Source organism: Dermacentor andersoni, chromosome 2 (genome assembly GCF_023375885.2).
Source record: "Dermacentor andersoni chromosome 2, qqDerAnde1_hic_scaffold, whole genome shotgun sequence".
Taxonomy (NCBI): domain Eukaryota; kingdom Metazoa; phylum Arthropoda; class Arachnida; order Ixodida; family Ixodidae; genus Dermacentor; species Dermacentor andersoni.
Window position 1 is genome coordinate 68,668,219 of NC_092815.1, and position 20,134 is coordinate 68,688,352.

General features: G+C 46.7%; 1 protein-coding gene across 1 annotated transcript in view; it reads left to right on the plus strand.

The window, feature by feature from the left end:
• Nucleotides 1–444: 444 nt before the first annotated feature.
• Nucleotides 445–20,134, plus strand: part of LOC126541920 (protein Wnt-1-like) — a 56,726-nt gene continuing 37,036 nt past the window's right edge. The window contains exon 1 of the mRNA XM_050188886.2: nucleotides 445–935. Coding sequence (XP_050044843.1) covers nucleotides 733–935 — 203 coding nt within the window. The 5' untranslated portion in view covers nucleotides 445–732. The remainder of the gene's footprint in view (nucleotides 936–20,134) is intronic.

The window sequence follows — 20,134 nt, forward strand, 5'->3', positions numbered from 1 at the left end:
TGAAGGCCCTGCTGCTGCTTATAGTATCATGCGCGCCGCATCACGTGCAGGACAACCCTGGGCAGCGCCTGGCTGGCAGCAGCAGCAGCAGCAGCCGGAGTTGCCGGGGACACACACACGCACACACACGTTCGCGAGCAAAGGGGAAGGTAACGGTATGAGGAAAGGTTAAGCGTATACGGCGCTGGCTTTTTGTTGTCGGCTGTTCCACCTCAGCTCTCATTGGAGGGAACAGTGAAGGGGCCGGTATCCTGGGGGGTCCTCGTCGGGCCACCCATAAGCAGGCTACGGCGGCGCGCCTCGCTTCCTATTGGCCGAAGCACTCCGGAGGTGGGGGGGTGCAAGGGAGGGAGGGAGGGAGAATCGATGAATCTTTTTCGAGTTCGCCGTCTCGTCGTCGTCGCCGTCGGCAGCAGCGGCGGCGCGCGATCGGAGGCGCAAGAGAAAAAGAAAAATAAGAGAAAGGCCAGAGACCAGGTGGGGGGTGTTGCGGGGGCTGGGAGGGGGGGGGGTCCCCCCTCCGAGAGAGGCAGAGGAAGAACAAGAGAAAGACGACACGGCGCGGGGAAAGGGGGCGAGGGAGAGAAAAAAAAAAGGGCATCTGCGCGAACGTGGAGACGGCCCGGATCCAGAAGGGTCCAGGACAGGTACGGCCGACATGCGCTCGCCCTGGACGACAGCCGCGCGTCGAGGTGTGGTTCGGGCCAGGGTACGACGCTGAGCGGCTCCGCTATGGCGCCGCGACGGTCTTCCACCGCGCCGCCGCAACGACAACGCTGGGCAACAACGTCGTCGTCGTCTTGGTGGTCTACCGTCGTGCTCGTGATGGTCTTCGTCCTCTTGTGCTTCTGCTGTCTGCCTCCGGGATCAGAGGCAGTGGGCTCCGACAATGTGGCCAAACGCAAACCGGGCCGAGGCCGAGGATCTAGATGGTGGTGAGTGACCGTTCCACTCGGGATCAACGCTTTTGCGCGAGCGCTTTTAGCCATTGAGAAACCAAATGCGCGCGCGCGCGCTCGACGCCGCGGACAAGGGCGTCGTCGTCAATGTCTCTTTCCCTCACTAACGGGTTGTTGCGTAGTTTCGTCCTCCGAAGTCCTCCCTTCTCAGGTCACGACTCTGCATAATCCGGGCTGCCTAATTATGCCCCGCTGATCGGTATCGTGCGCGCCGATGCCGCCGCGTCGGCGTCCGTTCATCCTTCTCCGGCGTTTCCCTCCCGCGCAGTGATATTCCCCCACCAGTTCGCGGACGGAGGAAAGATACTCCTTCAGCTTTGCATTGTAAATCAGCTCCGTGGCGTCGGCCTCCGACGCCTTATCGGCTGGGACGATCGATGGCAGAGCGCCAATAATACGAGAGCTAACACCAGATTCAATGAACTCGCGGGTCACCCGCCTTTTCACTTGAACGCGTTCCAAGTTTGTCTTTCTTATATACGTTCCTCGTCCTTCGAAACAGTTCGCAACCCAAGTGGGGTAATATTTCGTCAGGCAAGCAAACAAACATGCCCCAGCGCGCCAAGGAACGAAGACGTCGCAGGGACAGTCACTTTCGGAAGCGCTCTATCGTGCTGTGCCGTATGTGATCACAGGGCTTCCTCTGGTTCTATTAACAGGCGTACAATGTAAGCATGTTCCACGAAACTTCGTGGCCTCAAAGCATTCACCGCTTCTCGACGTCAAAAACAATGCTGTGGCCTTGAGAAAATGTCCCACCTCGTGCATTGCTCATTGAATGTTTCTCCATCGAACCTACTCGTATGATCTCACCTGGCATGACGCCTATCCAATGCGTTGCGTTTTTTGTGGCGCCTTCCCACCGAAAAGCAAATGTCACCAAGAGAAGTTCAGTACTTACTGTATATGGCTTGCGCACACACATTAAAAGGTATGGGCAAGTTGACCTTATGTGTAGGCACAACTGGAGATGGTTATTTCTTTCTTGGTGCAGCGACAATGAATGACGCGCGCCCTGTTTAAAGCTTATTTAAAATGAATAATTCTTCCAATATCCTGTATATAACGACGCTGAAAGAAAATTATTTGCCCCACAGCTCGCCTGCAGACACCTGCGTAAAGAGCGAAGCCTTCAAAACGCAATGGACTCGTCCAGGCGAAACCCACCTGGCAATGACGCGTCGGCGCAGGGACAAAGCGTCAGCAGAAAAAAAAGCAAAAAGAAGCAGGTTTTTCGCCTCCTCCAACTAGAACGGACGGACTGCGCACATACATTGTGAGACACGTGTAACGCCACTCACAGGCGCACATACGTGGCCACGGAGGCGCGAATGTACACGAAGTAATGTTTCGCACCGTCGCTTCGGATAATGGGCGCCCGTGGACGCGGATTCCCCGAAAGAACAGCCGCTTCGCGAAGCGACCCGTCCGTCGCCGCCACCCCTGCGTTCAAACGGAACCTGCCATTTTGGCCATCGAGCTGCGTGCCTTATAACGCACGCGTGCAGTCCGCGCGCACGTATATATACCAGTAATCGCGTATACACAAACAAACACGCGGCGGTGAAGACGTTTGACGCGTGTGCTGCGGTCGCACGCAAGCACGCACGCAGTGTGCGCATAGAGTGTTTCTCGCAGCGGCACATAATGGTTTTCAAGCAGCGTTTTGCCGGAGACCACATGACCGCGCGCAGTTTCAGTTTCCGGCCGAAGTGACCGCAGTATACGCATCCATGTATGCGTTCGAGACGCATGCAGTGCAAAACAGCAGGAAAACAACGTCGTATAGCTGGAACTTGTGCCGCTTCTTCGCGCCGCCTCCTCAAGGTTAAGCGCAGCTTAGTGACTTTCTTCAGGTATGGCGTCCGTCACACTTTTTATTTGTGATCTTCAACACGTGCGTTGATGTCGACGCCCTCGTTATTTTCACCTTTTTTTCTGACCTAAAGTGCGTCAGGCTTGCTCGAATGTTAAGAAAGTTAAAACTGCAGGTTCACCGGATGGCGTAGCCAATGTTTTGCGCCTGGGTGTCGGAACATCACCCGAAATTTCAATGATAGCCGCGAGGAGGTTGACAGGCTGCTTACGAGCAGCTCGCCGTATCCACGAAATCTATCGCAGGCTGGAAACACCCTCCAGAATTAATTCTTGGTTAGCCAGTGCCGAGCGTCCTTTTTTTGTGTGTGTGTGTGTTTGTTATCTTTAGAATTTCTTCAGACGCATATAAGAAATGAAATGCGAGGTCAGCACAGCTACATTTTTGAAGAGATCCAACATCTTTGTAGAGACAGCTGCCTCAGTTTCTCACGAGGCACACGGTAGCGTTTTGTTCGATCCTCGTGCCTAGCTGGTACTGTCATTGTTTAGCCTAAGCGTATCGCCTAGCAGTATTCGTATTTTAGCAAAAGCAGATATGTTATTACGTTTGATGACATCATTATTCTTGAATGTCTAAACTGAAGCATGATGAATGGGGAAGATAATAGAATCTTCCTATTTACAGGCGAGTAGTCAAATTTTGACTTTTCGCCAGCCAAAGCTAATGACCCATTCCTCAAATAATAGTGACGAGAAACTATTTTTTCAATGTTTCTTGTAAAGATGGGCGTTAAAATGCTATAGGGATGTGTGGGAGCGCTGGAATGGAAACTTCATGATTAAAAACGGTACCCTATAATTAACCTTTTGAAAACTACAGCACTTCTATAAAATTGGTGTGAGATAAAGTTGGAAACAGCCCATTCCATGTGAAAAACCGCAGCAGGCTCAAACGACTCATCCTGTGTTCCACTGTGGTGAGAATACTGTTCCCTCTGGGGCCCTTGAAAATTCATTAACTTCCCCCGACAGGTAAATGTAGGTTGAAGAACATGAATGCATATTAGCCAAAACAAAGAGTAGTCATTAAATAACATTCACGTATACTATTCATAAATTCGAACGCGAAATATTTTGAAACTACTTCAATCCAATATTGCGTTTCCAGTTTCACCTTGGATTAGCAGCTTCATTCAAACTCCAAAAACGTACACACTTAAGATTATCCTTTGCTTAAAAACCGGTCCTACCGAGCGATTGCGCGTCGAAAAATGCGTAAAAGGCACAAGTTGCTGTTCGCGCTTCAAATTAATTTTATTGCGGAGTTTTACATGCCATAACCAAGGTCTGATATTGAGGCGCGCCATGTAGGGGGATAGTGGATTAATTTTTACCATGTGGGGTTCTTTTGCGTGCACCGACATCTGTTCGCGTTTCAATTTATGAGCACTGCACATTTCCCAAATTATGCGCACTGTCCTTCCGCCATTATCTAATTCGTAAGCCTACGTGTTCCCGGTGACAGAGCCCGCAGAGAGGAAGCCACACATAACGCCACAGCTGTTTCGTGATAGAGCTACAATTTGAAGTGTATTAAGCGAGAAAATCAAACCTCTTGTGAGCTATAGCTGTGATTTTATATATATATATATATATATATATATAGCTTGGGATCACCGATAAAATGAGCGCGGATGTTTGAAATCTGCCCACAAAGGTTTGCGGAATGCGGAAACTGCGAGATAGTTTAGATACTTCACCCCTCGAGCATGCAGAATGCTCGGGGGAGTGAAGTGCAACACTTAGTGCAGAACCAAGAATGTGCTGCACTAGAGTACAGCGCCTTCTGCGGTACTCAGAACTAATGCCTGGGGGAGCGAAATATCTTGCCATTTCTTTCTCCCTGTATGGGCACTTTTCGCTTTACCGAAAGTTCATGTGCTTAGTTGTACGCATGCATCTCTGTAGAGGAGATTAAAAGCTGAAAGGGGATGGAAATGTCATACGTATTTTGGCGTTAGGCACTTAGAACTGTGACATTCCTGTACCCTTGTTCGCTAATTTCACATGTCAATGCTAGGCAGGAAGAGCACGTACGACTTATTCTTTTTCATTTTAGTCTTTTTTCTATAAGGTCATTCTCATCAGATGTTGGAAGGTACACTAGTAAAGCCATGACTTTAATAAGCACAATTGATGATGGTGCAAGAAATGCTGGTTGAGATAACATGGTCTAGAAACATTACTGACCACGTAACAGCCGCCTGTCCCAAAATCCTAACTTCGTTACTTAATCAACAATAATAGGAAAAGCAAGCAGAAAATATTAACAAACACTGTGCACATACAAGCATGTCAAAAGCAGACAAAAGTTTTTCTGGCACCAGCAGCGAAAACACAGTACACTCTGCCATTCGCACATTCTCCAAGTGCTCCACTGCAAGTTTATAAGAAAGTATCAAAGGCTGTAATTCAGCGCGACAGCTTGTAGTTTATAACCGCCTCTCTTTCAGTGCTTGTATACAAAGTTATACAAGCAATTTCGGTTCCATGATCCGGTTCCACACTTACTGCCTTGTAAGTCATGTGGTTCCGCCGAAACGTTAAAATGAAGGGGCTGGATAGAGATGCTCAGTACAAAAATAATTTCTTGTTTAATTTTATTTTTTTCCCTCAAGCAAATTTGGAAATGTCACATGACCAGCTCAGTTGGATTAATCAGGATGATTCGGATGATTTCTAAGAAAGCTACAAATAGGCTACTATGAAGGAGGTCACAGCGGAACACTTGAAGTTTCTTTCTTTCCTTCTTTCTTTCTTTCTTTCTTTCCTTCCTTCTTTCTTTCTTTCTTTCTTTCTCTCTTTCTTTCTTTTTAGCTCACGGCTGCCAAAGACACAAGGAAGCAAAGTGTTCTAACTTCAGACTAGATAATTCCTTGCTTTAGGGCAAAAAAAAACTATACCGTGCTACATGTTCTTCGACGTAGGAAGAATGCTTAACTGCAACGAATGACAGGGTTCCTATCGTCCCGCACACACAAGGTGTCACGTAAGGTGAAAAGCGGCGTATTCAGGCGGCTATCGTCAGCTGTACAGACAGAGCTATAGGGAGACAAAAGGAGTGGGAAAAAAATCAGGCCGAGGATGGTGTGGCGGGGCCCACTTGTCAGCTCTGATGGTGATGGAGCACCTCGGAATGTGGATAAGTGCAGGGCGCGAGCGTGTACACGCGTATACCTCCCGGGGGAGAGACGACGCGTTCTGTCAGAACAGCAAGTGCGCGCATTCTTTGCCGGTGACGATTTGTAAGCGCGCCGTGATAGATGACAACATTATGAATGGACGTGGGGAATTGGAGGAGAATAACCACGGCGCGCTAAGGTTTAAAGAGAGACAATTGCTGAAACCGAAAATCGCCGATATCCACACCCCGAGGGCGGAGACGGCTGAATGGAAAAGGCTCGCACGTGTAAAAAAAGTCTCGTATCGGGCTGGTCCTTACCATGTGCACCTATTTAAGGATTTACGCGGGCGCGCACGATTAGATTTTTTTTTTTGTGTGTATGTGTGTGTGTGGTTAGATTGATCATCTTGTTCGGTGCTCTCTGGTCTGTCACGTAAGTTCCCCAATACAAAACGAGCACTTCCCCTCGATGGTGCCTCTAACAAGTTGTTACCTAGGCTTACCAGAAAAAGCATTTTCTTCTACGTTCTGTTTCTCAGTTCGAGCATAAACGCGTGCCTTTAGTGCTATCATAAAACTTGGTGGGTCTGCGTCATTCTCGTTATTGCTTTCTGCATGCGAGTACAGTGCTTGACAAAGAGTTAGAAATGTGGCCCGATTCTACCTAATTGTGATACGAACACTTAGCGGAAATGGGACACCAAGTGACGAGAAAAAATATACGAATAGCACGTGCTCTCAGCTATGCGGTTCTTGAAACGATGACGTGCACTTTTTGAATGTACGCTGAGGTAGTAGAGAATTCATTCATTCATTCATTCATTCATTCATTCATTCATTCATTCATTCATTCATTCATTCATTCATTCATTCATTCATTCATCAGGCGTCACGTTTGCAACTCTGTGAGACGCCGGTATAAAAGTGAAGGTCATCAGTTTCGGTGCCGTTTGAATTTGTTAAAGAAGTGTTTGCAGTATACAATTTACCGTGAACTTGATAGTGTGCCACTTACAACAAGTGCATCCGTATACTACTCAAGTAGTTAAAAGCACGTTTGCGGAAATTGAGGGATCGTGTACAATGAAAGAGAGAAGGCAAAACTAGCTTTCACGTTTTCTATATTGCTGTAGATGGTAGGGGTGTGCGAATAGTGATTTTTGAGACTGAGTCGAATACGAATCGAATATTCGAATATGGAATACTTTTAGAATAGTTTTCGAATAATGAACAGCCGTTGTCACAATTAAAATAATACGATGTTCGCATCCCAGTATTTCTAAACTTAGCAAGTTTCTGTCATTACATAGCACGTTATGAAGCGTTGTTTATTAAAGGCACACATGGAGCATTGGAAGAAAACAGCAAACAGTTCCTTTGAGCGCACAAGGCTCTCCAGAAAGTGCGAATAATCGCTATACAGCCTGTAGAGTATGGCTACCTAAGTGACGTGCTTCACTACGCAAGTCCTCATGTTTTATGCCTATGTACTATGCCCACGGGGGCAGAAATTTGCCATACCATTGCTAGAATTTTATGTTTGCTTGGACGAAGTTGATGATGTTAAATATTCTCAAAGCATTCAAAAAAATATTCGCATTTAGGAATAAAAAAAGCAAATTTTACTTTGTTCTACAGAAAGAAAATGAGTAAGTGAGAGATTTAGAAAGAACAGATAAAATAAACTAAAATGAGATAAAGTAATCAGGAATTGGTTCCGCAGCACAAATTAGTGTCATGTGCCAGCGTGGGTCTCAATGCTGCGTGATTTCCTTCGAGATGCGCAATACGATATTGATCGTCTCGTGGTTTCGGTTAAAGCTTGACGCAGAGAGAGGCGACACTTTTAAAATGGCACACTGTAATTCAGCTGCGCGACTATGCTAATTCCAATTCACAAGTCAAGCGTGCGGCTAAGGTATCACTCAGGACCTATACTCTGACATTTATGACGTAACGAATATTCATACGTCACTATACGCGTCTTCTTGTGTAGTCCATTGTTTAGACGGTTCTGCTGTGGTATTCCAGTAAAGGCTCACACTGGGAGCGCCAAATGGTGTCGCAGTTTCTAGTCACATTCTAAAAATAAAAGTAAAGCGCCATCAACATCACTCGGGTCAATTAGATTCAAGGCCGTCTGCGATATATGCGCTCGAGAAATTTCTATTGAATATTTATCGCACGCACATTTGTTCAGCTATAACGAGGCGCAATGTCATATACTAACATACGTGCCAGCAGTAATATTATTTTGAATTGGCCTGATATGTTCCTGGATATCACACTAATTTCCCGCATAATTTCTGATAGAGCTGAAGAGAGAGAGAGAGAGAGAGGGGAGGGAGGGAGGGAGGGAGGGAGGGAGGGAGGGAGGGAGGGAGGGAGGGAGGGAGGGAGAGGGAGAGACCTGTGGGCAGATTTCTTTCAGCTGTGCAGAAATGAGTCGTATTGCGAAACAGTGCCATGACAGTGACCGAAAAACCTGAATTTCTTGCCGATAACGTCAGCGCATTTCTAAATATTTTTTTTTACATTTTATTTCAAGTACAAAAACAACAATGATTGACTTAAGACAAACAGTCGTGCGCAATAACCGTCACCCATAAGCAACGCTCACCGCATCTCATTTATGTTTCAGCGCTGGCCGGTCCCCGCTGTGATCGCCAGTCAAAAGTTCGTGCACCAGTGCATTCTAAATCGAGAAATGAAACTGCACCGTTTCGTCTAGCTTGTGTAGCGTTGTGTTGACGAAGCCTATGCGTGCACCGTAATAAAATGTATTCAAGATTTCTTACTTCGATATCTTCCGTGTGCTAAGGCGAAAATACTGATTCATTGGAAAAAGTTTTTTTTTTTCATTTGAAGCAGACAAATAAACGAACTGACCACAATTTTCGACATATGTAAAGTTCACAAGATATACGCACACGGAAAGATTTCCTGTCTCCGGAAATGTATACTTTGGCGTTGCATTTATTATGTCGCGCCGACACCTTTCACGATTGTTGAGTGGCAGTTACTGACGCCCGAAACGAAAATTACAACACAGATATTCGTGTTTAGGAAACGTTAGCTGACATGGCCTCTTGTAAACAAGCAACATTGTAATGTATTTTCAATGTAAAAAGTGTTGATTTAAGTAGCACATTATGTGCATGTGCCGCCAATCTGTGATGAAGGTTGGTATACGAAGTATAAAATGAAAAAAAATGCAACAGTTTAAAGCGCTAAACTCCAGAACTATATAATAAAACTGCATGGCGTCCTCGTAACTGACATAACCCAATCGGCAGGCGCATCCTAAGGCTATTAGCACCTGCATAAACGCTACTGTGTAGGCGCATGAAGCCAAGGCCTGAACGTATACTTGGAAGCAAGAGGGCCTTTTCAATCACGGTGTGTTTTCGATCCTGAAGCAGAAATCTTCGTCTGCTTCTCTTTCCACTAACAATGCTTCTCGCATAGCAAAGGTCATCGTATTTATATTTTCTGCGTCGAAAACACGCAGATGCGCAGCTGAGCTCTTCAAAGCGTGACAGTAAAGAAAACTTTACGGCAGCTTACGTGCGTCTCTTTTCTTCTTTCTTTCGCAGCATCATTTTACTCGCTTTTCGTTTCCTTGCATTCTTTCTCCACTCAAGAGCGAACTTCTTGGGGAACCGAGACGACGAGCCTGTTCCTTATACTTGCCAGACCTCCCGCATCCACCTAAGCAATTGACTACCACTTTCCAGCGCTCGCTTTCAGCGTCCCCACAATGTCCCCCGGTGAAACAGGTAACTCACTCCACGACCTCTGTGTCAGAGAAGTGAGCTCAAAGGGTTTACACGCCGCACTGAGCGATCTAAGTCACTACTCGCGAAGGCGTGTATACTTACCGTCAAACACGAGCAGTCGATTGTTTGAACAAAGCAAGCGAGCTATCCAGTATGCTCACAGCTCATGATCGGAAACGCAGGGGCTCAACTGACTTCATGCAGTCGTGCTTTCAGTGCCCGAACGGCTGTCCTTCCGTCGATGCTCGAAGTTCACGAGAGAGAAGTGACTCGAGGGGGGATAACAGCGGTTTGCTTTTTTGCTAAAGGGATCGAGAAGCGATGTACTGCAGCTGCCTCGGGAAGGGGGGCAGGGGATGCTGCTGCCGCCGTGGCTGGAAAGCCGCAGGGGCTTAGCGACCGCGTCGAACGCACGGCGGCGGCTCGAGGGGTCGAGCGCGGAAGTGGCGGAGCCGCAGGCGCAGGTGCGCGCGCCCACGCGCTGCTCGTGCCCTTCTCGTCCCATGGGGGTCTGTTGGCGCTGCCGCACGCAGGCCTTGCACGCGTACGAGCGCTGCGTGGCGGCGGCGGCGGTGCCGTTTCCCTCATGACCGGCGATTTCATCCTACACACACGACCGCGTATATAAACTGCGTAGCATCTTCCGCCTCGCTCCGCGATCATGACTTCGAACCCCCGCCTGTTACCTCCCCGTGGCTTATTACGCACGCGCCCTTGCCGACGCAATTCAAGTTCAGGCGCTGTCGAATGACCGCGCCCTTCTTTATTTCTCGCGAGATCACGCTGCCGTGTGCGCGGGCGTGATCTAGGAAGCGGCGCGGCCTGCAGTCAATCTTAGCCAATTTCCGCTCTCCGAGAAGGGGCCCGTTAGAGAAGGCGGCTGGCTGCCCCGCTTTCGAGGCGCGCCGAGTGTTTGTATTTGTGCGCGGGTGTGCGCCCGCAAGGAGGCCGCCCAATAAATCTCTTAAACCTACACGAGGAAGCGAGCGAAATATGGGTGGCGCGCAGGTACACCGCTGCAGGGGCTCCGCTGCGCGCTCGGTCCGTGATTGGGCACACCTCTCGCACGATCAGGATGGTGCGCCGATTGTTTTGTTATGTCTATATATACGTGCCTTTTGCACAATTAAGTATTCACTGCGGCGGCGTTACGAAGCTATACAGACTCTGCGTGAAGCCGCTGTATGAGGCACGTTATGTGCGATGTACTTATACGCACACGGCGTTGTCATCTTCATTCTTCTTTCTCTCCTAAGTTTCTTTTTCTTTTTTTTTTACCAGCGTCAGGCGTATCGAAAACGGTATTCTCGTAGTCACAATTTCTATGTGGTTCATGTATGCTATAGTTCCCTGTGCCTATCTTACGCGTATGTAGCACAGAGCAGCTTGAGACAGGATCGACAGAGAGTATACATGAACACAATGCTCATATCCAACCAAGATTAAGCTATTTGGAAAAGGAACCGCCGTTGTATGCTAAAAGGCAGGCGGTCAGGAAATGAAAAGCTACAGTGAGGCAAATAAACGTGCAAATCCAATAGAAAAGCAAACCAAGACCCAGTAGAAAGCAATACAAGGCACTTGTAATACGAATAACAATACAAATTCGCAGCTCCCTCTCCATCAGCGCTATACTAATGGCGCACTGGCGGCACAGTGACGGATCAAAAGCTGTGCTTTTTTTAAATACAGATAATTAGTTTAAATTAAAAGCTGCTGTTTGACGACCCTATGAGCGGTACGGTGATCTATGCGTGACTTCGTACGGAAGGAATCCAATTAACTTTGACTACATGGAGTTCTTCATAACGCGCATGCACACAAAGCATGCGATACACGAACGTTTTTGAAACACCGGCCCCGTCGTACTGCGCGGCTTCTCAGGCAAACGAACCCCCGACATCGTGCTCTTAAGCACGACACCCTGACCAATGAGTCACCAGAGCCGGGTCAACACATGGAATAAAATTATGTCTTGTAGTTTCCTCGGACATTAAAAATGCGACAAGAAAGTTGTGCACTATTCGAAAATCGTCAGGTTCGTGCGCACACGATTTTGTAGATATTTGTGCACTAAATTAACCAGAATCGTCACGCTGGCTATTCTATGGAGTGTTCCTGAAATATAAGTGCTGCATAGTAAACGTAGCATAACGTATTACTTTCTCCTAAAATAGGATGAAAAAAAGAACGACACATGCTTAAATTGGTATTTAAATGCTGTTTGATAATGTCGGTCTTACAATACGGCCACAGCTTCATGGATATTGCTCATTTTGATTTCTTTTCCGAAAATCCGCAGCTCTCGGGCGTGAGCGCTATAGCTATAGGACGACTGTTGCTTGCAAACACAGTCGTCTGGCATAGCGCCGTTTCTGGCATCTGTAAACTCGGTATTATAGCTGTTCCTGCAACCCTTGTTTTCAAATAAAAGCTGCCTTTAAAGGCGGTGTGAAACACCTTACCTGCAGTAATAAACTCAGCCAGCTTTCAGCAGTATATGTGGTATATAGCTGGTGTAGTATAGCTATGCAAACCGATCGGTTTCTGGAGCCGGCCCATCAAGAATCATTATCATCGTTTCTTCTTTAAAGTGATGCTTTCTTTTCCAGCAGATAAAGAAACGTGTCCAGCTTCATCGTGAGGTCAATTATACTAGCAAACTGGCGCTAGACAAGAGCAGGGTGTTACTCGAAAAGACCAAAGACCAGCATTAAAAGTCACAAAAAGCGTTCATTAAAAAGTCAGCTGCAAGTACACAGCCCGTGTCTCGCCCCGTTCTGTTTCGCGCTAATAATGTTCATAAAAATATTCTGTGCCAACTCGCCCAAAACAACCACCTTGTCGGCCACTGAAAGCTTCGCTCAAACCGTTTCCCGCAGCGCGTGGGATCCGCATAATTTTTTTTGAAAGATAATTCGCGCTGACTTGAAAACCTATACCTGTTACCTACGGGGAAGGACGTGGCAGGAAAGTGCAGTCCTTGCGCAAAAGTGCTCATTGCTTTACAGTGTCTCACAATTGTTGTTTCAGTTCCTTGCCGCATAATTATTCTTCGTTTAGCAAAACCGTATAAGTATCGTAAGTGCCTGGTGTAGCGTTACACTTCAGCGCATTTCATCTGCCTTCAGTGAGCGTCACACACTGTGAAACATTGATCGATCAATTGCCATTATTGAAACAGATGTTATTATGGCACCAGTGTGAGAGTTGGGTATCTTGGAAATGGTTTTAAGCGCGAAAAGTAAGACACAGATAACGGATAAAAGACGCGGACAGGCGCACACTCGCAACTGATGTTTATTTTCCCTGATGAGAGAGAGAGAGAGATGCAAATGAGAGAAAAGCAGGGAGGTTAACCTCCGATTTGCTACCCTGCCCTAGGGGAACGGAAAGGCGAAGTAAACACGGAAAGAGCGGGGACAAAAAGAAAGGGAGGAAAAATGTTCCTCGATGCTTCACTTATATACCCTCAGGCATGCGAACAGGAACATACACAGGTGAGGTCACATAAGATATAAACCAAACCTAATCATATCCTGTCAGCCATGAAACTAAAGTCATTCTCGTGAAGAGACAATGACGGAACGCTGATACACTGGTCACCAAGAGAGAGAGAGAGAGAGAGAGAGAGAGGAAAATAGAAGAGACCAAAAAGGCAGGGAGGTTAACCAGACGCAGGTCCAGCTTGCTAGCCTGCACTGGGGAAAGGGGTATCGAGATGAAGAGAGAGAGAGAGAGAGCACAGATTCACGCACAGTGGAAGGTTCTGATACACATCGCCTCTGCTAGTGCCCGTGCCTCCGTATCCTTACGTTTTCGTAATATGCATGCGTTTTCCAGCTAAGTTTCACACTTGCGCACTTTGCAGTGACACGAGCCATTGATAAATGATATATCAGCTGACTAATTTTGACAAGCTTCAATTTTTAGACCTTTATCCCACCCTTCATGAAAACCATGTTTGTTGGAAGAGCCAACCCCGCGCACAGAAAGAATTCTTGCCGTTTCATTCCACCCATTCGAAAACAGTAAAACGAGCTATTGCCATTTCTAGCTTACAGTTGGCTCTAACTATGTCTTGCCCCCATGTCATTCAGGAAAGCTTTAATTTGCAGGTGTCTAGGTTTGGCTCGGAAGGCTTCCCTGTTTCCTTGTTGCCTTCGGTGAGCAAAGCTTTGTTGAAGAAATTTCGGCGTCAGCCTACCAATGCTTCAGAAGAATGCGAAAAAAAAAAACGCAAAACGCGTCCTGTTGTCATTCCGTACATATACAAAGTTGCACATTCATTAAAGAATGTTGCTTCTATCGGAACGACGTTCCGGTAGTGTTTTCGGCTCCTCGGAAACTTTCTCGCATTTGCGCACGCCTGTCTTCCGTAAAGTGGCCGAGTGTCTAAAGAATCAAGTAAAGTGTTTCTTGAAAAAATGCTCCGCTGGCGTCGTGTATATTATTCCTTTAGACTGCGGCAAGGTATAGATCGATCAAACTGGGCGCTGTATAATTGACCACCTGCGAGAGCACGCTCTATCAATCAAGAATGGGACTGGATCGCTTTTTCCGTATCACTGCAAAGTGTGCAAGTGGGATCCTTTGCTGGAAAACACATGCATATTACGAAAAATAAGGATACGGTGGCACGGGAACTAGCAGAGGCGATGTATATCCTAATATCAAAAATCCTAATCCTAATATCAAAACGTTCGGTAACCAGTGTATGAGCGTTCCGTCATTGTCTCTTCACGAGAATGAGTTTAGTTTCCTGGCTGATAGGATATGATTAGGTTTGGTTGTTTGGTTGTATGATTAGGTTCGTACCTGTTCGCATGCCTGAAGGTATTTAAGTGAAGCATCGGGGGAAAATTTTCCCCCTTTCTTTTAGTCCCCGCTCTTCTTTCCGTCTGTACCTCCACTTTCCTGGCCCTAGTGCCGGGTAGCAAACCGGAGGCTTTAACTCTGGTAACCTCCCTGCCTTTCTCTCATTTGCATCTCTCTCTCTCTCTCTCAATCTCTCAGTAGCGAAAATAAAAATCAGTTGCGAGTGTGCATGCTCCTATCCGTGTCTTTTATTCCGTTTTCCGTGTCTTATTTTTTTAGCCTAACACCATTTCTAAAAGCCATGTACCAACTAGCCCGGCAGCAGACGTTACTAAAAGAGGGGGTAGATGACGATAGAAAAAAAAAAAAAGAAGGGTGAAATTACGTCACATCCGGTGGTCGACAACAGCCGAACGCGCGAATTCCCACAAGGCGTCTTTTTGGCACGCACGTCGCTCCTGGGTTTAAGATAGGCGTTTCGGGCACGTAAATGCTGGGTGATGTTTAACTGCAGTACACCGCAGAGATTGGGAGTTGAAAAAAAAAAAAAAATGCTTGTCTATTTACCCGTTTGCATCTATGCTGCTTTTCTTTTTCTTTTTTGCTTGATCTTTTCACTTGAGAACCAGCAAGATTGTCGATTTTCCGTTCAATATTCGATATCAGAATATTTAGAATATTCCTATGTGTTTCAAATCAAAGATTTCGTAGTTACCCTGCATTAGTAACAAATACATGAAAACAAACGTAGAAGCGATGCACCGATAGTATTATCTTGGTCAACAAGAAATTGTGTCTCACTTGCGAAAAATAAAATAAAAATAGTAATAGAGATTGCGATGAAGGACTCTTAGCTTTACAATTTGCACGCTTAATGGCTTAGTTTACAGACTTTCAGACATTTGTTATGTGCGCTGCTTGCAGAAAGAAACCGGAACGATAAAAACGCAATGAAAAAAAAAAAAACTAGGATGCGGACGAAGCGGAGAGAGAGATAGCAGTGAGGTATAAAAGATTGAGACATCTAGTCTGAACATAAAACCAGTGGCATAAGTTGCTGTAATCCTCGTCCGCTTAATATTGTATGCACACGCTGATTCGCTGACCTCCTTATACAGCTCTCGCGAGTTGTAGACGCACACCTTTACTGGTCCATCCTGCCCCTCTCATTTTCAGTTGGCCACGACGTTTGGTCGCTATAAAACTATATGCTAGCAAAAACGAAATTGCGAAGGTGATCTGATTTTATTTGTACGTGCGTGCGTGCGTGCGTGTGTGTGTAAATTTTCACGGCACTAAATTACTTTGGACTCATAAAGTGTGTTTCTCGGGTTTGGGCCGTTTCATCAAGCGAAAAGTTTCTTCAGAACTAGATAGGTTGAGTCTGTAGTTCATTTACAATGCAATGTCTAGTCCTTCTTTGTCGATAAACATTTACGGAAACTTTAACTCAAATCGACGCTTTCAATATATGTACATGACGTCGACGCTGAGCTGGTCCGGCAACTGCAGGGCGGTGTCGCCACCATCTTTCGTTTTTTTGCATATTCTCCGGCTTAGTACGTCTGCCCTCTCACGCTGCAGTAATTGCAGAAGCGCATATATGTAGTCCACTAATGTCGCTCGTATTAGGGTCCCCTCTTTAAGCTTCCTTTAAGCAAGCAGCAATTCGGCCCTCAAGAAGTTTTCACACTGCAGTGACGTGCACAGCGTTGCAAACACATATCCCACTTTCGGTACAGAAAAACGTGGAGCTCACGTAATTTGGCGATCGCACGCGCGCGTCAAAGGAGGGCCGCACTCTCAGCAGCCGTTCCATTTCTCCCCGCTAATCTGTGCGCCATGCACCGATGACGAAGATGTAGGGCGCATTCCTACAATAACTTCGGTGCGCGTTTCCACGGTCACCCAGTCTGCTGCCGGACGCATGCAGGACGAGACGGATTATCCGCCCGGTATCTCGGGGGCCCTTGTTTATGCGCGTGTCGTACAAGCCACGGCGAGTTTCCACGCGGGCTCCGCAAAAGCGCGAGACTCGGGCACTGCAGCACGGCGAGGGCGCTGTCGCGGCGAGCGATAGAGACAGATTATGCGCTCGCCCTCACTCCGGTGGCGCGTATGTATCAATTTATGCGCCCGTTATCTGCGCCCCGCCACTCGTGAATGATTTACGGCGCACGCATTCGCCGTGACAAACTGAGCCGCGAGCGAGAGCCTCGGAGGAAACTGGTTCTTGTTTGCCCCTGCAAAGGGAAAACAGAAATGCAAGGAAGATGGCGGCTGGCGGAGAGAAATGTAGAACGCATTTTTAACAACTCTGAGAGCGAGGGATGACGCTGGCGGTAGCCGATAAGCAAGTGTAAATGACTTCCAATTTTAAGAAGCCGACCCGCGCTTATCGGCGTGTCGGAAAGCCCTTCGCAGGCTCTTTTCTTCGTCTTGCGTCTCTGTCACGCGAGAGCGGATAAATGTCGATTTAGTTAAGTGGGTTTTGAAGAATGTGAGTGGGTAGACGTGCTACAATAACTGCAATGTGGCGGTACGCGCAGCTGCTGAGACAACATCACGCGTTACTTTTGTTTTGTTTTGTTTTTTGTACGTGCTATGTGTGTTTAAACAAAAGCGTGTATAGCCCCACCTAGCGTATAGAAACTGCAGTTCAGGCTGTGCGAACTTGTCTTCTATGAGCAAACACGTGTAGCTGTCTGTTTGATCTTTTTATGTATAACTTGGCAGCTCTATCGAATTCTCGTTCGAGTGATCCTCGTTCCTGGCTATAGGGCCGCAAGTGGTGGTGAATGTACGCTGTATACAGGCTGGAGCCCGCGTTGGTGCAAGCTGTCAGAGAGCCTCATCATAGCGCTATAAATACTAATGACCGGTAACGTCACCGCCAGCTCCTCACACACCATGGGTTTGGCATGTATATTGTCCATTTACGAATGGCGGGTTGATGGCACTGATAGAGCGGTAACGTTACTCTGGATATGTGTGCAGTGTACTCAGTGTGGAGAGCACTGAGCAACGTAAAACGCCATCCAAGTTGTGCATCGCCATACGCATATATGGGTCTCATATAGTATAGCTCTATTTATATTTACAAGTTTGATGCAAGTGCGCAAACGTCAGGTACTAAGGAGCTCGAATAGCTCGCGTTCACAGCTCGTGATCTTTGAATGGGGTGAACTGACGTTTGTGAATACGCACGCATGTGCAAGTCCAGGAAGTGTGACGCAAACATATGTGCTTAAACGATGCCGGACGTTTTACGATGCCGGACGGATGACGGAAGTTTTAGTTTTCACCAAATGCGTTGTTCAAACACCCCTACTCCGCTATACTGATGCTTGCAAAACAATATGTAAAAGTATTTGAAGTACGATTTTCTATAAACTGAATCTGCAATATTGGTTCTAGGATAGAGTAAATATAGCTTAAATATGCATAAAGCTGAAAAAAAAATTCACAGGAGGGACGTTAATGTGATGCCCGGCACAGTTCACTAAATGCTGTATGCGGGTGTGCACAGAATAACTTAAAACTGCTTATTTCTGTGCAAAAAGCTGCGAGAGAGGCGCAGACACTTAATTCACAAGAATCGTTTAGTGTAACTTTTTTTACATATGATACTTAAGAGATGTCGCCTTTAGTTGGCGCCGGCTCCTTTTCACACGGAGGTCGTAAAAATCAATTAACTTAAAACTAAACTAAAACCAAACTAAACTAAGCATTAAAACTAAACGTCAACTCCAAATCATAATAACACAGAGTGCAGTCACATAAGTGCACTAATGCCACACTAAAACTAGAAGTCAACTAAGAAACACAGCAACACAAAGTCTGGCCACGTAGGTGCACTAAAGTAAACACCAAGTCCGGTCACATAACTGCACTAAAATCAGGGCAAATAGGAAAGCACGGATCAGAGTCAAATGAAGGTATATTAATCCAGGCATTGAATTGCCCAGAGTCAGGTTTAAAAAGAGATGCCATAGAATGAGCTTATCACATTCAAACACTCTACTCAATAGCTTCTGAGAATATTGCTCGCTGCTAGAAATCTTTGAACGGCCAGTAATGCTCGTCTTTGCAATGAGTATGTTGACCACGGACCTAAAATCTTCCTAAGGCTGAACGACCTGCGGTCTAATGTCACTAAATCACGTGCTAAACGTCGTCTTTGTGTGGAGTGTCGCGGACACTCGACCGGAAGATGCTGTACAATCTCATCCGCATGACCACAAGTGCATTCCGGACCATCAGTTCTTCAAATTTTATCCAGAAAGTGTTTTGTGTACGCTGTACCGAGCCGCAGACGGTGAATGAGCGTTTCAAAAGCTCTGGTTGTATCTAATGTGGGTGGGAATTTATATTGAAACGATGAGTCAATGTGAAATAAATCTGAAGATTTCGAGTTCTGGTCAAACCGTGCCGCTTTGTAACCACGAGCTGAGATCTGTCTTAGTACGTCTTAGTACTGAGAGCATCTATCTTGCTGAAGCCTCGTACCATACGCTGAACATGGTAAGATGCTTGAGCAGGAGATATATGTACACCCAGATGGAAAATGAAAATTTTCAGACTATTTGCAGGACTTGATATTTAATTCGGGATGACATAAATGTAACGGCAGAACGAAAGAAAGAAAGAAAGAAAGAAAGAAAGAAAATAAATTTTTGAGCAGTTACGCAAATCGTAACACGAGCAATAAATCGTTTACGTAATCGCGTTCTGCAGAAATTTTGATGTTTACCATTCGCAATATCTTCCAGAACTGCGATTGCGTCGGACTTTTCAGAGAAGGACCTCGTAGATTGACCTATTTCAGGTCGCCGCGACATTCAAAAAACGTGTGATAAAACAAACTGAATTCCTATTCTCCCGAGGTGAACTATATACGACGCCGCTTGTGCAGAGAAGCGAAAGAAACGAAAAGAAGTCGTTTGCCCAACTCTGTATACAGCTGACTATCTTCGATGATCACGCGCACGCAGTGTCTCGCGAAACGTGACTCGAGTGTCTCGCACCAATGGCCTATACCGTCCAGGGGGCGCCACGGTCCGTGTACCGTGGGAAAAAAACCGCATTCTGGCGTCTCCCGCTTCCGAGAAACAAAGAGCCGCATCTGTGCACACACACACACACGCGCGCAGGCTCGACCAAAAGACTGTGTACTCGAGCCGCTAAGCATCTATGCAAACAGCGTGTGACACGGAACGCCCGTTGCGCGTCTGTCTTTTTCTTAGACACTCTGCAGCCTCTGCTCCTTTTCGGTCGGCCCTCTCCAGCCGTCCAGTACATCAGCCGCTCGACAGAGCGTGCCGCGCGCACTCCAACCCCGTTCGTCCCCAAAATGCGGCTATAGAAATTCAGACGCCGCATCCGCGTGTACCTTTCGCGGTGTCTCGCGCGACATTCATAAAGTTTTCGTGCGTACACCTATAGCTGCGCGTGCGGCGAGAGTGAGACAGAGGAAGAACGCTGGTCCAGTGACGCACGTCTGAGCTGGAATAAGTCTGAGAAAGAATGCGTCACGCGCCATGTCATGCGGCCATGCAAAGTCGGGCTTGCGGCTT